The 16,494-nt window shown below is 41.9% G+C and overlaps 1 protein-coding gene across 1 annotated transcript in view; it reads left to right on the top strand.

Moving 5' to 3' along the window:
- Positions 1–15,518, top strand: part of DOCK8 (dedicator of cytokinesis 8) — a 99,552-nt gene extending 84,034 nt beyond the window's left edge. The window contains exons 41-49 of the mRNA XM_057406098.1: positions 6,442–6,585; positions 8,412–8,543; positions 9,284–9,418; positions 9,943–10,032; positions 10,466–10,702; positions 11,326–11,469; positions 12,246–12,352; positions 13,608–13,775; positions 14,414–15,518. Coding sequence (XP_057262081.1) covers positions 6,442–6,585; positions 8,412–8,543; positions 9,284–9,418; positions 9,943–10,032; positions 10,466–10,702; positions 11,326–11,469; positions 12,246–12,352; positions 13,608–13,775; positions 14,414–14,477 — 1,221 coding nt within the window. The 3' untranslated portion in view covers positions 14,478–15,518. The remainder of the gene's footprint in view (positions 1–6,441; positions 6,586–8,411; positions 8,544–9,283; positions 9,419–9,942; positions 10,033–10,465; positions 10,703–11,325; positions 11,470–12,245; positions 12,353–13,607; positions 13,776–14,413) is intronic.
- Positions 15,519–16,494: the final 976 nt, after the last annotated feature.

Here is a 16,494-nt window from a genome sequence, read left to right as displayed (position 1 = left end):
GCTGAACAGCCCCAGCTTTCTCAGCCTGTCTTCATACAGGAGGTGCTCCAGTCCCCTGAGCATCCTCGTGGCCCTCCTCTGGACTTGTTCCAACTGTTCCATGTCCCTTTTATGCTGAGGACACCAGAACTGCACACAATACTCCAAGTGAGGTCTCACGAGAGGAGAGTAGAGGGGCAGGATCACCTCCTTCGACCTGCTGGTCACGCTCCTTTTGATGCAGCCCAGGATACGGTTGGCTTTCTGGGCTGCAAATGCACACTGCAGCTGGCTCATGTTCATTTTCTCATTGACCCCCAAGTCCTTCTCCACAGGGCTGCTCTGAATCTCTTCTCTGCCCAACCTGTAGCTGTGCCTGGGATTGCTCCGACCCAGGTGTAGAACCTTGCACTTGGCATGGTTAAACTTCATGAGGTTGGCATCAGCCCACCTCACAAGAGTGTCGAGGTCCCTCTGGATGGCATTCCTTCCCTCCAGTGTATCAACCGAACCACACAGCTTGGTGTCATCGGCAAACTTGCTGAGAGCGCACTCAATCCCACTGTCCATGTCACCAACAAAAATGTTAAACAAGACCGGTCCCAACACCGATCCGTGAGGGACACCACTCGTTACTGGTCTCCAGACGGACATTGAGCCATTGACCACAACTCTTTGTGTGTGGCCATCCAGCCAGTTCTTTATCCACCGAGTGGTCCATCCATCAAATTGATGTCTCTCCAATTTAGAGACAAGGATGTCATGTGGGACAGTGTCAAACGCTTTGCACAAGTCCAGGTAGATGACATCAACTGCTCTACCCCTGTCCATCAGTTCTGTAGCCCCATCATAGAAGGCCACCAACTTGGTCAGGCAGGATTTCCCCTTAGTGAAGCCATGCTGGCTGTCACCAAGCACCTTGTTGTTTTTCATGTGCCTTAGCATGCCTTTCAGGAGAATCTGCTCCAAGATTTTGCCAGGCACAGAGGTGAGACTGACTGGTCTGTAATTCCCTGGGTCATCCATTTTCCCCTTCTTGAACATGGGGGTTATGTTTCCCTTTTTCCAGTCATTGGGAACTTCACCTGACTGCCATGATTTTTCAGGTATGATGCACAGTAGCTTAGCAACTTCATTCTCCAGCTACTTCAGGACCCGCGAATGGGTTTCATCAGGTCCCATGGACTTGTGCACGTTCAGGTTCTTAAGATGGTCTCGAACCAGATCCTCTCCTACAGTGGGCCCAAGGTCTTCATTCTCACAGTCCCTGCGTCCCCTTCCAAGACTTGGGTGGTGTGGTCAGAGCATTTGCCAGTGAAGACTGAAGTAAAGAAGTCATTCAGAACCTCAGCCTTCTCCAAATCCTGTGTAGCCAGTTCTCCTGAGAGCTTCTGGAGAGGGCCCACGTTCTCCCTAGTCTGTCTTTTATTTGCAATGTAACCATAGAATCCCTTCCTGTTATCTTTCTCATCTGTAGCCAAGTTTAATTCTAACTGGGCCTTAGCTTTCCTAACCTGGTCCCTAGCTTCCCAGACAACATCCTTGTATTCTTCCCAGGCCGCTTGTCCTTGCTTCCACCTTTTATAACCTTCTTTTTTCTCTCTAAGTTTCCTCAGGAGCTCCTTATCCATCCAAGGAGGTCTCCTGGCCCTCCTGCTGCACTTCCTTCTGGTTGGGATGCAACACTCCTGAGCTTGTTGCAGGTGATCCTTGAATATCAACCAACAGTCTTGGGCCCCCCTGCCCTCTAGGGCTGTATCCCATGAAATCTTACTGAGCATGTTCCTGAAGAGGCCAAAGTCTGCTCTCTTGAAGCCCAGGGCAGTGAGCTTGCTGCACGCTCTTCTCACTGTCCTGAGGATCTCAAATTCGACCATCTCGTGATTGCTACAACCAAGGCTGCCCTGGAGAGTCACATTTCCAACGAGCCCTTCCCTGTTGGTGAGCACGAGGTCAAGCATGGCACCTCTCCTTGTCTACTCCTCTATTACTTGCAGAAGGAAGTTGTCTTCCACACAGTCAAGGAACCTCCTGGATTGCTTGTGCTGGGCTGTACCATCCCTCCAAGAGATATCAGGGTGGCTGAAGTCCCCCATGAGGACAAGGGCCCATGAGCATGAGGCTATTCCTATCTGTCTATAGAGTGCTTCATCCAGAGAGTCCTCTTGATCAGGTGGTCTGTAACAGATCCCCACAGTAATGTCTCCCATCGCTGTTCTCCCTTTAACCCTGACCCACAAACTCTCTGTGGACTGCTCACCTGTCCCCAGACAGAGTTCCATACTCTCCAGCCTATCCCTAACATAAAGGGGAACTCCTCCTTCCCACCTGCCAGGCCTGTCTTTTCTAAAGAGCCTGTAACCTTCCATTCCAACACCCCAGTCATAGGAGCCATCCCACCATGTTTCTGTGATGCCTATTGTATCATACCCCTGTAGACGTGCACACATCTCTAATTCCTCTTGTTTGTTCCCCATGCTACGGGCATTTGTATAGAGGCATCTGAGCCGAGCTCCAACTGAAGCCGGCTCACTGGCTGGAGCGGCTGGGATATCTCTACATCGCTCCAAGCATTTATTATAGGTTCTGGCAACTGGCTGGAAGTGTTGGAATGGAATGATGCCCCTCTCCCCTAACACATCTAGTTTAAAGCATCCTTGACCAGTCTGGCAAGCCTCCTACCAAAATCACTCTTCCCCTTCATTGTCAGACCAGCTTCACCAGCCCCCAGTAGACCTGGCGCCCTAAACTGAGTCCCATGTTCTAGATACCCAAACCCCTAACTATGGCACCACCGTTCTAACCATCATCTTGTTAACTTAAAAAATTCTGGTCCCCAAAGCATTATTTCCTCCTCTGGGACTTCCCCAGTTTTATAAAACATATGGCAACTCAGTATTGGCTGCCCTGGATACGCTTTTGCTTAGCTCTTTTAAGATCTTGAGAGCACATTTTATGGTTCAGGTGATTTTGAAATGGCTAACACTAATAGCTGGTACATTCATCATCCCTTGATATAACTGTACCACCTGGGTTTTTTTTTCCTTCAAAATTGTAAATAACAATACCACCGGGAGGTTTTTATTTTCCCCTTCAGAACAGTAAATGTGAACATGATTTAACTGGTTGGCATTTTGCATTAAATTTTGTATGCTGGGATTTAGTATTTGCAGTTCCACCTTAGCAATCAAACAATGAACTAGTGTTATTCTTAAATTCCTTTACTCTTAAATAGCTATATATACTCTTTTTACAGCTTTCTGGCCATGGATTTATACTTCTGCCATTTTGCATCCCTTATTAGTTTTGTATTGTTCCTAACTTGTAACTTCTGTTCATTACTTCTATGTTCTTCTTTTCTCCTTACTTCTTAAACACTACCATCATTATGGGTGAAATCTGCATTCCCTTCTCAATGTCATCCTGCTCCCAGATTGCCTTGAATGGTTGTAATGTTGCACTTTTGACCCTAATGCAATTCCTCTTTACATTGCTCCAGATTGAATGGGTATGTTTTCAGTTATTTTAAAGAACTATCCTACAAGGCATGAAGCAAGCAAAAACTTACAATTTTAAAAGCAGTAAGTATTTTCCTCGCATCAAAATACTTGCGTGAATGCATGTTTGCCAAAGAAACAGTTGCTCCACAGTAGAAAGGTAATAAATAGCTTAATGACCAGAAATGCAATTACACAACTCCTTCTCTGACAGCATAATTTTGAATTTCAGTTTGCTCAATAACAATAATTAACTATAATAACACCTTGCATTTCTTACAAAGCCTTCCCAGAGAAGAGGTTTGTGTTCTGTAGCACCTGTGAAAATCTTGTTCAGATTAAGCTGTTACAAAAGAGAAACATTATTCTCAGCTTTACCTGGCGTTCCAGGTCTCACTCAACTGACTCCTTCTGTGTCCATTTCTTCATTTAGGTCAGATATTAAATCAGCTAATACTGGTGCTATACATTTAATTGTGGAATTGAGGGTTATAATAATGTGTATTTTAAAATACTAATTTGGATGAGAAAAAGTGTTATCTGCTTTCCACAGATTAGTAAAATGAGGCAGCAAAAGATTAAATCACTTGACCTAGGTCTTCTGCAGCTTACTCTGTATGATGGTCAGTGGAGTAAAACTTTTCCTTTTACTGTTCCAGACTAAAATGTGTATGTGTCCCTCTGTGCTGTGAAATCAAAACTATCCCTTAAAATCAGAACAGGATCACTTTCAGTGAAATTCCCTTTGAGCTTAATTTGTGTTTACACTAAATAGCCTTTGCATGTGATAAGGCAGATTTAGAGTATGAATTGCATATAGACTGACCTTAATGCCACTTTATATTACCACAGACAACGACTTGGTGTGTGTGACTGCCATACTGAAGGTTAATTAGCCTGGGCTTAGCGGTAGCCTAAATCAGCTGTGCTGTTCTGGGGATCTAGGTGGCAGGCTACCCTATCCCTATCTAACACAGTGATAAGGGCTGGGGATCACAGTAAATTCCCTTGGTTTTACACAAATGTTTCTTTTCTTTCTTTTCCTGGACAGAGGCTTGGGTGACATGGTTCACTGTGAGATGTCTCTGCCTATGGCAGGGGGTTGGAACTAGATGATCTTAAGATCCTTTCCAACCCGAACTATTCTATGATCCTATGAAATCCAGGCTTGTGATGTCCAAAGTAATTGCTGATGATACGCATGGTAACTTACATATTGCCTATAGTGTACAAGGTGCATATAAAATTCTTCACTTTGAAGGGCAGATCAAGGTAAAAGGTGGGTGAGGTATGTCCACTTTCCAAAAGATCATGGAAATTCCAGAGGCATGTCATGAAGGCTTTCTCCTGCTACAGTGCTTGGACTGTAAAACATGGAAATACATACATGACATTACTTATTTTAGATTGAAAGGCAAAGAAGAGGAAATTGGTGTCTGTGGCTTTCTTGATTACTTTCATAAATATATTACTCTTCTGGACACCTGTCTCTTTGTTGCCAAAAAAAAAAAAAAAAAAAAAAAAAAAAAGAATGGAAGGCCGCATGCCCTTCTGATTCTGCAAAAACTATTCTTCATGGCTACTGTCACAGAAAGGGAAAACCAGAAAATGAGCTGCAGCATGGGCTGTATGAGTTGCCCTAGGTATGCGCGAGGGAGATTGAGTCTGTTTGAAGTCACTGTCTTCAATGAGACTGGTAGGTAAAAAGTGCTATGTGTGTGCTAAAATGCACTGCAGTTTTCCCTGTGGCTGAAATTTAGACATATTCTTAACTCCTGTGAATGCTGCCCTGAGTGAGCTTTGTGCTCACCCTTCCAGTGGAGCTGATGTGATGTGCAAACTAGGCACTGGGACAGTAGCCTGGTTGGAGTAAATTTCACCCATGGAGAAATAAGGACATCCACAAAACACAAGGAGGGAAGTCCCATGTTGCTAGTGATGTGTGGTACCAATTCTTTATCTGAAATCTGATCAATAGTAACAGCCCTCAGTGTCTTTGCCATTTTATAAAGATGTCTTTAAGGACTCGGCTAGCTAGCCAGCTGGCATCTATCCTGCACTCAGACAGATTGTCGTTGGTAATTTCTGCTGAAGTGAGACGCTAAGACACTAATTTAACTCCTTTTAATTACTAGCAAATCGAAGCTTAGTACTTCTGCTGCTGTTGAAAGTTACATATGCTAGTTCCATGCTGTAGGTACACCTATTTTACTGTTCATTTACATGTATTTCTATGCATTATAAAATTTTTAATGTTGATTTTACCCAGTGTCATTTATTCAGAGGGATCCTGAAGAACTGCACACAGGTTATTTCGAGGTCTAGAATTTCGAAGAGTGGCTGACACTGTGTACTTTAACTAGATTTATTTAAACACGTGTTAAGGTCAGTAAATTTAACAAGAAACCAAGTAAATTGTGCAGGATCAAGGTGTAATACCACAGAAGCTGACCAAGAAGCAGCATTCAGTTGTTGCAGGTTTTACAGCAATATTGTCTATGCCCTACTTCTCCGCTTCAAAAGTCAAATCAACAATTTGGATGTTCAACTTCAAGCAGGTGGCAGGAGGTCTGGGGTGCAGTCTGGAATTTCCCACACCCAGACTCCCAACAGCAGGAAGGACACACTGGTTGTAACCCCTGCGGCGTGGGGGACTGAGCTCATTGCAGCTCCGTGGAAATCCCAGACACCAGAGGGGGGCCGGTTTGTGACCTACAGGAGTCTGCCTTTTAAACCTGAGGCGAGAAGGAAAGTTTAGCATTCTTGTAGTGAAACTCCTGATCTGCCATCTGGGGAGATTTATGGTGTTTTATTTGCTTCTAAATGGAATTTAACTGTGTAACCCCTGGGTGCACTTGTATAATCTCATTCTTCTTCCTGTCACGTAAATATGTTAAAACTGCCTCAGTCTTTATGATAGATTATTGATCTAGGTTTCTGATTCCTCTGTTCTGATGTATTTTAGAACATTTCACCCAATGTGCTGGAGGAATCTGCTGTTTCAGATGATGTTTTATCTCCAGATGAAGATGGTATATGTTCTGGAAGGTATTTCTCGGAAAGTGGCCTGGTAGGGCTGCTGGAACAAGCAGCAGAGCTCTTCAGCACGGTAAGGGCCAGAATCACCTGGAGGTGGAGTGGGGATATATAGGCCAGATCCATAGCTTATTTTCCAACACATGAAGAAACAAAGTCTTACTGCTAAACCAGGCTCCACACATCTGCCCTGCTGAAAACAACTAGAGAAGAGGCGGAGACACATTTTAGACCTGACCCAGCCCAGCTCAGCCATCAAGGGTCAGTACTGGGACCGGTATTATTTAATATATTCATCAATGATTTAGATGAGGGAATTGAGTGTACTATCAGCAAGTTTGCTGATGACACTAAGCTGGGAGGAGTGGCTGACACGCCAGAAGGCTGTGCTGCCATCCAGCGAGACCTGGATAGGCTGGAGAGTTGGGCAGGGAGTAACTTGATGAAATATAACAAGGGAAAGTGTAGAGTCCTGCATCTGGGCAGGAACAACCCCAGGTTCCAGTATAGGTTGGGAAACGACCTGTTAGAGAGCAGTGTAGGGGAGAGGGACCTGGGGGTCCTAGTGGACAACAGGATGACCATGAGCCAACACTGTGCCCTTGTGGCTAAGAAGGCCAATGGCATCCTGGGGTGTATTAGAAGGGCGGTGGTTAGTAGGTCGAGAGAGGTCCTCCTTCCCCTCTACTCTGCCCTGGTGAGACCGCATCTGGAGTATTGTGTCCAGTTCTGGGCCCCTCAGTTCAAGAAGGACAGGGAGCTGCTGGAGAGAGTCCAGCGCAGGGCAACAAAGATGATTAAGGGAGTGGAGCATCTCCCTTATGAGGAAAGACTGAGGGAGCTGGGTCTCTATAGTTTGGAGGAGACTGAGGGGTGACCTTATCAGTGTCTATAAATATATAAAGGGGGAGTGTCACGAGGACGGAGCCAGGCTCTACTCAGTGGCAAACAATGATAGGACAAGGGGTAATGGGTACAAACTGGAACACAAAAGGTTCCCCTTAAACTTGAGAAGAAACTTCTTCTCAGTGAGGGTGACGGAACACTGGAACAGGCTGCCCAGGGAGGTTGTGGAGTCTCCTTCCCTGGAGACATTCAAAACCCGCCTGGACGCATTCCTGTGTAACATTATCTAGGTGTTCCTGCTCTGGCAGGGGGATTGGACTAGATGATCTTTCGAGGTCCCTTCCAATCTCTAACATACTGTGATACTGTGTGATACTGTGATAACCACCTCTACTGTTTAGACTACAGGCAGCATTGGCAGAAAGTGATTGTCCCAGGAATGAATCAAGCCTTTTGAATGGTATTTTCATGGGACAGTACGTTCCTGGAAAAATATCTTGTTTAAACTATAGATTTTAGAAAGCACGTGAGTTACTCCTGTGCTTTTACAAGCATACAACCAACCACCATAATCTGCACTTACCATTTAAAGAGTCATGATATTAATGCTCAAGTAGCTTATCATATTCCTCTAGTACTGAAGAGGATATATGATTTAATATCTCCAAAGATATCATTTGGGTTCTTTCTGTCCACATGCAGCTCTGGTTGCCCGCAACCACGCATGCTGAACAAATCAAATATTTCTGCTCACCTGCATTTCTAACCTTCTAGCCCGATGCAGAAACCATGTGTTTTACACAGGAATTTGGTCTTGAGAGCCCAACAAATCAGACTTCCAAATTAGATCTAGCTTGTGGTTTGCAGTTCAGAACTACCCATTTACTATTACTAGTTTTTAGAAAGCTAGATCAAGTAACATAGCAGATTAAAAGGTAAATCCCATAAATCCCGTTTTCAGCCAGGCCATTAATGGAGATCTCCTTTCTTTTCAGAGTGCATGAGGGTTCATTTCTTTTATTCTATTCTTTCCTTCATTTTTTTTCTCCCAAGGGTGGATTGTATGAAACTGTGAATGAGGTGTACAAAATTGTCATCCCCATACTAGAAGCACATCGAGACTTCAGGAAGCTTACCTTGACACACAGCAAGCTACAGAAGGCCTTTGACAGCATTATTAATAAGGTACTCATGAAGCAAGGTGCTGCTAGCAAGACACATTACTGGGTTGCACTGTTTGTCTAAGACTGGTGATAATAAAACTGTTCTTGTCAAATAGATCCATTTCCTTTTCCTAACAAAAGCTTCCATCTGCTTTGATCTACCTACAAAAGGTAGTATATAGTGAAAAGAGGCTCTATTCTCTGTGTAGGAAAAAGCATAGTTTAGTATAAAACTGGTTTAGAGTCACAGAAAAATAGCTGAACAGGTCAAACTTAGAACATGGATTATTCCTCCTGGCCACATCTATTTAAGTAAAATATTGTCAATTTACTGGTGTTTTCCGTTATAAAACTGAAGAAATACAAAAGCCTGGCTAAATTCTCAGCACTCATACTGCCCCTTTCCTTCTCTTTCTTCGGAAGAATCCAATTTCAAATTCTTACCAACTTTCACTGCAAAATTTTAATTTTGTTCACATCTATCCAATGAAATTAAAAAATAACTTTGTTTTGCAAAAGCCACTTCATGATTAGCCCATATTTTAAAATAGATTTCAGTCAAAAGTCCCCTTAATATGTATGCTTTCCTTCATTAATATGTACTTCTAATCCATCAGCACTGGTGATGCATAGAACTGGCTCTGAATAGGAAAAACATAGGATTAGTGGGTTTTCTTATACATAAATTGGGGGGGAAAGGCATCAAAATACTACACTGTTGATATAAAAAAAGTAAATTTCGTCTTTCTTTTTATCAATTAGGGTCAAAAGCGAATGTTTGGAACTTACTTTCGTGTTGGTTTCTATGGATCCAAATTTGGAGACTTGGATGAACAGGAATTTGTTTATAAGGAGCCTGCAATTACCAAGCTTCCTGAGATTTCTCACAGATTAGAGGTAGAGAAAAAAAGTTGTGTTAATATGATCTCCATGTTATGTTATAATTTCTAATGAACCCACACAGTTCTAATAGTATTATTACTATATAAAAATCAGTAACAAACTGATTAGTACCTAAGATTATTTCCTTTGTGTGCGTCCTTTCCATTGCAGCCCTTTTTACAGCATAATGATGAAAGTGATCCATTTTTTTGAAGCCATGTCTGTTGTGGGCAGGCCTGTAAATATATCTAATTATTTGATTTAAGCATGCTAGATACTTGCTTTGGTATCTTCTCAGCTTTTTCATGGAACCGCAATGTTCTCTTCTGATCACTTTACCTCTAGTTCTGTTTTTTTGTGAGCAACTTACACTGATCTTTGTCAGAAGATGCCTTAGCCTGGCCAGCTGTGGTTTGTGAAGCCAACTCTACAGAGCCCAGAAATTATCATGGTTACTCCCTTCTCTTACAGACATACACATCGTTAGCATTGCATTAAGGACTAAAACCACTCCAGGATAACTCTTGTTTCTCTTCCAGGGATTTTATGGCCAGTGTTTTGGGGAGGATGCTGTGGAAGTGATCAAGGACTCTGCTCCTGTAGACAAAAGAAAGCTGGATCCCAATAAGGTAGGGAAAGTACTACTGAGAGTGCTGAATGATCAGTTACAGAAGAGAAAGGAAGAGAAGGGGTCCCTTTGAAATGTTCATGCTCAAACATTAAGGTAGCAAAAAAAATAATCACATCTTGGCAGTATCTCTATGCCCAGAGACATCCTTAAAGCCTCTATAAAAGGCTTAGTTTGGTAGCTTGCCACAGAGTGTGGAAATTAGAAGTTCTGATCTCTGGTCCCTGCTCTAGCTCTGATCCTCCGGGTTAGGCTGTTCCCTCCCCAGAGTTGAGTTTTGTCAGCTCTGAAGAAGAAAAGGAGCCCTGAAGAATTTGCAGCTCTGTAAAGCAATATGCTTAGCCAACATGAGCTACAGGATATTTCATGTATGCTGTTCTTTTTACATTTCTTGGATTGTAAAGTGCTGTAATGGTTCTTCCTTCTTTTCTTAGGCATACATACAAATTACTTTTGTGGAGCCATATTTTGATGAGTATGAGATGAAAGACAGGGTAACATATTTTGAGAAGAACTTCAACCTCTGTCGGTTCATGTACACTACACCTTTCACCATGGACGGGCGCCCCAGAGGAGAGCTTAGCGAGCAGTACAAGAGGAACACCATCCTAACCACAATGCATGCTTTCCCCTACATCAAAACTAGGATCAGTGTCATCCAAAAAGAAGAGGTAATTGTGTTTTTAGGACAGATCTAATTTCTCAGGGGCTGAGGGAGTCTCTGTGTGGGAAGATTTTTAAATTACATTCTTAGCAGAAGAAGGCTGAATTTCCCAGATGTGTTACTCATAAGTAGGAATGGCATAAAATAGGTAGACAAATGCAGAGTGGGTATTTACTATGGAGAAGAGAGTATAGCAAGTGTGTATTCTTTTTGACCTCCTGGTTGTAATGCTGTGTAGGAGGATGTGTGAAGAAATATTAATGGCTGTATTTCTAACAGATAAAGTATAGTCACAGAAGTACATAGGGCTCAGAGGTGGTTTAGAGACAGAGAAACTTTATAAAGGTAGAAAGTGCAAAACCATTTCAGACATAAAGTCAGTAACTTAGAATGGTAACAAATTTGGGCAAAAAGGGAATTGGATTCACATTCTATTCTTGCAGATTATAAGATGTCAAAGAGCTTTGTTTCAGGTGCAGCGTGTACCAAGATGACATTTAGGTTGAATAGTCTTCCTGGGTTTCACAGCTTTTGGCAGAGGAAAATGATAGGGATATTGCCAGATTTGGAACAGGTCAACTGCATGCATGATTCAGGTAATGGAGCACTTTTTCCTCCCATTTCCATTAGTTTATTTTAACCCCCATTGAAGTTGCTATTGAAGATATGCAGAAAAAAACACAGGAACTAACTGCAGCCACCAACCAAGAGCCACCAGATGCCAAAATGCTCCAGATGGTTTTACAGGGCTCAGTTGGAGCCACTGTAAATCAGGTAAGGGATCCACGTAAGCCAGATGAAGAGTTTCTGCATACTTCTTTTCATTGTGCTTTCTTTTTTGCTCTCATCTCTTGCACTGGATGAAATAAATCTAGTAAGACACATTTAATCACAATGTGCATTTAAACATAATCCCTTGATATTAGTCACTGTATACTGCTCATTAAGGATGCTGTTTGTGGAACTGCTGTCTTGGTTGTAGGTGCAGAAACTCCAAGAAGCCTTGTGAATGCATCCAAGGATTTTCCAGTTCTAGGAAACTAGCCATACCAGCCATTTTGTTCACTCAAGGTGTATCCTTCAGGAATGGGATAATGACAACAATTCAGCTCTAGGACCACCACAAACTCGTAGTTTTTCAGAAAATACATGAAGTCAAGACCTGAGTGTTACAAACTTTGGAAAGACTGGTCCTTTTCTGGGCTGGGTCTACTTAACTCCCTTGGGGTCTTGTCAGGCTACACAAAGGAGCTGTATTTTTCTCATGTAACCAGGTTTAGCAGTACAGCTATCCAGCTTCTCTTTGCTGTGCAGAATCTGACCCCTTTTCTGTGGGAATGGAGGAGAAATAAAAACAAGAGAGGATAAAATATGATGGACAACACTTCTACTTCCCAAAGGAAAAACTGGTGGGAGGGAGTGTGGAAGGGACATCCTGTTATGGTGACTATACATAGGGTTTTTTTCATAATTCTGCACATGAAATAACAAACAGCTTAACCAAACGTGTTTGGGTGGTTTTTGACATTTTCCTTTGTTATTCCTATAAGGGACCACTAGAGGTAGCACAAGTGTTCCTGGCTGAAATTCCAGCAGACCCCAAACTTTACCGACATCACAACAAGCTGAGGTTGTGCTTCAAAGAATTTATAATGAGGTCAGTAAAATAAATAAATAAATGTTGAGTTGCATCAATAAAACAAATAATCACAATAATTATAATATGACTGTGTGATTAATTATGCAAGTTAGCGTCATGAATCCTGGCATCTCACACTTTAGACGCTCTGTTCAGACATGTTTTATCTGCTTCATGGTAATGCTTTGGTTGGCTTAGCATCCCAAAAGGAAGCAAATTTTAATACTTCAAAGTAATTATGTATAAATTACGATCTTCCATTTGTTATATCTTTTGACATTTTACAGAAACCAAACATTTCTGGTTATTGCCTTTCTTTTATAATCGTAGAATCATAGAATGGTTTGGGTTGGAAGGAAACTTAAAGATCATCTAGTTCTATGCCCCTGCCGTGGGCAGGGACACCTTCCACTAGACCAGGCTGCTCAAAGCCCAGTCCAGCCTTGCCTTGAACACTGCCAGGGATGGGGCATCCACAACTTCTCTGGGCAACCTGTGCCAGTGTCTCACTGCTCTCGAAGATATTTTTTCAGTATCAAATCTAAATCTGCCCTCCTTCAGTTTAAAGCCATTGCCCCTTGTCCAGTATACGCCCTTGTAAAAAGTCACTCTCCAGATTTCTTGTAAGCCCCCTTTTAGGTATTGGGAGACTGTTATAAGGTCTCCCTGCAGCCTTCTCTTCTTCAGGCTGAACAAGTCCAGCTCTTTCAGCTTGTTTTTAATAAAATGACATTTCTATGTAGGAAGCTGTTCGTAAGAAAACACTTGACCCTATCTGTCAAGCAGACGCATTGGCAATGATAGACACATTTTGGCATTTTTTTTAGACACGCTTGTAAATCTTAACTACCATATCCGCATAGCAAGATATTCATCTCCTTATTCCAAACAAAGCATAATTGCTGAAGGATAAGTTTGAATGAAATAAAAATGAGCCTTATGCAGAAGATACAGCCTTTACTCCATGCTATTGTCTTTGCATCTGTTCACAGCAAGTAGGAAGGTAGCTCAGTATTCTGCAGTGATTAAACTCGTTTTTATTAGCTCCCTCATGCATTTCTAATGTCTTTAAAATATCATTTGAATTTGTCTACTTGGAAAAGTCAGAGGTTCCTTCTTAGTTCACTATCATTTTGGACTTGACAAGTTATCAAAGGAATGCCTAGCCCAGAGGAGCTGGACCCTAGGCCATTCAGGCTACCTGACACAGAGTTAATGTGTTTAACAGAAGTAGGTCATCCATGTCACTCCTTTTCTCTTTCCTTTTGCCTAGGTGTGGTGAAGCAGTGGAGAAGAATAAGCGCCTTATTACTGCTGACCAGCAGGAATATCAGCTAGAGCTCAGGAAGAACTATGGGAAGCTGAAGGAGAATCTTAGGCCCATGATTGAGAGGAAGATTGCACAACTGTACAAACCTGTAATGAAAGTCCACAGCACAAGGTACAATTAGGGCAGGGTAGTCTGTTGCAGCTATTAAAAAAGGTGCCATTTTTGCAAGGAAAAAAGGCAGTTTTGCTGGCAGGTAAAGCAAGGCCATAATATATACACTGCCAACTTCATACTTGATTAAAGAAGTCTGCTGACTTCCACTGGAGCTGAATGCGGTATTGACTGTGTTCCTTAAGTTGCTCATTCCTGGGGTAGAGGGTTTATGTTAATTAAATACATTGTTAGAGAAGACTTCTCCCTTGCCTTGCAAAAAAGTACTGGAAACATCTTTCCATTTCCTCACAAGTGAAGCCAGGAAGGAGATAGAACAGGTATGTGGGTTTTTTGAGTGTGTGGCTCCATGTGCTATTAGCCAGCATTAAGTAAGAGTGGTCCTTTCACTCCCAGATAACATAATCAAGTTTAGTCCCATGACTGAGACAGAAGAGTCTTAACTTAGGCTCTTGGTTAATGAGTGTATGCTTTTTCACAAAGCCACTGCGGCCAGTGTGGGTAGGAGTGGAAGAAGGAATATACTGCCAACACATAACAGCTGATGATTTGTCAGCTGCTGCTCCTTTTCACAAGGCAGGTATTTCTTGGATTCTTTTTCATTTGCCAATGTTATTTATGGATCCATTTCATTGCAGGGAATCTTTTCGAAGACACAGTTTTAGGAAATATGATGCCCAGACTTCTTCACAAAGCACCTAAGGAGTAGCTGCTTTGACTGAGGAAGAGCTTCATGCTGCAAGCCAGAAGTGATGGGATATTCAACATTATGAAATCAGAAATGTCTCACAAGACAGCATGTGGGCTTTCTGGATAGCATGCAGAAAAGCATTTACACAAGATCACTGAATGAAAACTGGGGGGGCGACACCTAATCAACCACATTTCATGAGGGCTTGGGAAGGAGGAGGGTACTTTTTAGGTACTTCTGTGTATATTGTAAAATAATCACATAATGCAAAATAGTGGACCACTAGAGCGGTCAGTTCCATGAGGTCAGTCATCGCTACCTGACAGAACTCTGTGTAGTTTGGTTGATGTGTTACATGAATCCAAATATACCTGTCTAAAGGACACTGACAAATTAGGGCTGTTTATGGACTTTGTTCGAGACAGCAGTTATCCATGGGCTTATGGCGACAATTCTGCAAGTTAATCACATGCTTATATGCTGTCTTAATGAGGAGGTACATGATCCCCTGCTCAGTGCTTGCTGAGCTGGAGCTGTAGGAAAGAATAATTTCCTCAGTCAGTTGTTTCTGTCACCAGTTTCTATTGTGGTCCTTAACTGCAGGGAGAGTTCTGCGTGAGTTTTCTCAACCAAAGCTTGGAAAGCAAGAAGTAGCAATAATTTTTATAGATTTTCTAACTTCTTTTCTAGCTATAGGGACTACTACTTGACGTGCAGTTTGATTTCTTTATAATCAGTGCCATGCTTAGCACAGCTAATAGATGATAGTTTAAGCAGAAAATGCTAAGCGATGAGTGATTTTTTTACTATACAATGCTCTATGAAGATAACCTTATTCGAAATAGTTACAGAAGTGCACAATGAGGATTTTCTACAAAGCACTTCACTCGGGCTTTACTGCATCTTAAGAGAAGTTAGCACATAATTCATAATACCCAATGCTTAGTATTTTCTGAACCTTGAGCAAATGTTTTACTAAATAATCTTTACAGCGCTGCTCTGAAGTAAGGAAGTATCATTACAATTTTGCAGATGAGGGTGTTGAGAGAGAGTGAGAGATTAGGACTTCAGAACTCATTTAGTGAGTCAATGGCAGAGATATGATTTGTATTGTGACCATGCTTACCATGTAATATTTATATTTTGAAACAAAGATCCATGAAAACATCCCTCAATATAGCTTCCTTGCCTCCAGGGTTTTGGAAATCGTAGTTTAATGCTGATTAAAGTAAGCAGTCCCATTTCCTGAAACACAGAAACTAATGTTAAAATTAAATGAAAAAGTGGAATTGAGTTTTTCTTTTACACTTCATTTTAGCAAATTACAGTGAACTTTCTCAGAGCTGATGATGATTTTGAATGCTCTATGTAGAAGATTCACAGGGATGATCAGGCAAGATGACACATAGGTGAAATAAACCCTGTAATTACACAGCACTTGGAGCATAAGAAAACATTTCTCTCCGTCATATGTTAAATGCAATAACTGGGAGTAAGTACTCTGTGATTTTGAAGTGAACATATCCAGAGTACATAAGCAAATGGTATAAAAAGCTCAAAGCAAAAGGTGCCTCCCTGGAGTGGCTTCTGTGTATTCCAGTTGCTTTGAAACAATTCTAAATTGGAAAAATTATTAATCCCAAAACTTTGAAGCTATGAGATCTCTGCCTATTGCCTATCAGAATATAGCCCCTTATATATAGTTTTTAACAGCCTGTTTGGGAGGAAGGTCAAACTACTGTCATCTATCAATCCTGTAATCCAGCCTTATCGTTTACAAGATGCTTATCCTTTACCACCTAAATAACAGAAACCACAAGTAAACAAAAAACCACTACGGATGTACAATATACCAGGTAAAAGTAATGAAGTGTTTTATGTGTTGTGGTTGTTGAACTGAAACAATACTCAGGATAACATGAACACTGAAGGACTCTTCACTCACATTTTACAAGCTGAGCACCCCCCAACCAGTTGGCCAGTCTTGCCATCAGTTTGTAGCTCATGTGGTCCCTTATACAAATGAAA

Source organism: Pezoporus wallicus, unplaced genomic scaffold (genome assembly GCF_028554395.1).
Source record: "Pezoporus wallicus isolate ANWC-B61680 ecotype Strahan unplaced genomic scaffold, APGP_CSIRO_Pwel_v1 contig_7506, whole genome shotgun sequence".
Taxonomy (NCBI): domain Eukaryota; kingdom Metazoa; phylum Chordata; class Aves; order Psittaciformes; family Psittacidae; genus Pezoporus; species Pezoporus wallicus.
The sequence above is the reverse complement of the archived record's forward strand: the minus strand, read 5'-3'. Positions and strand labels throughout refer to the sequence as shown.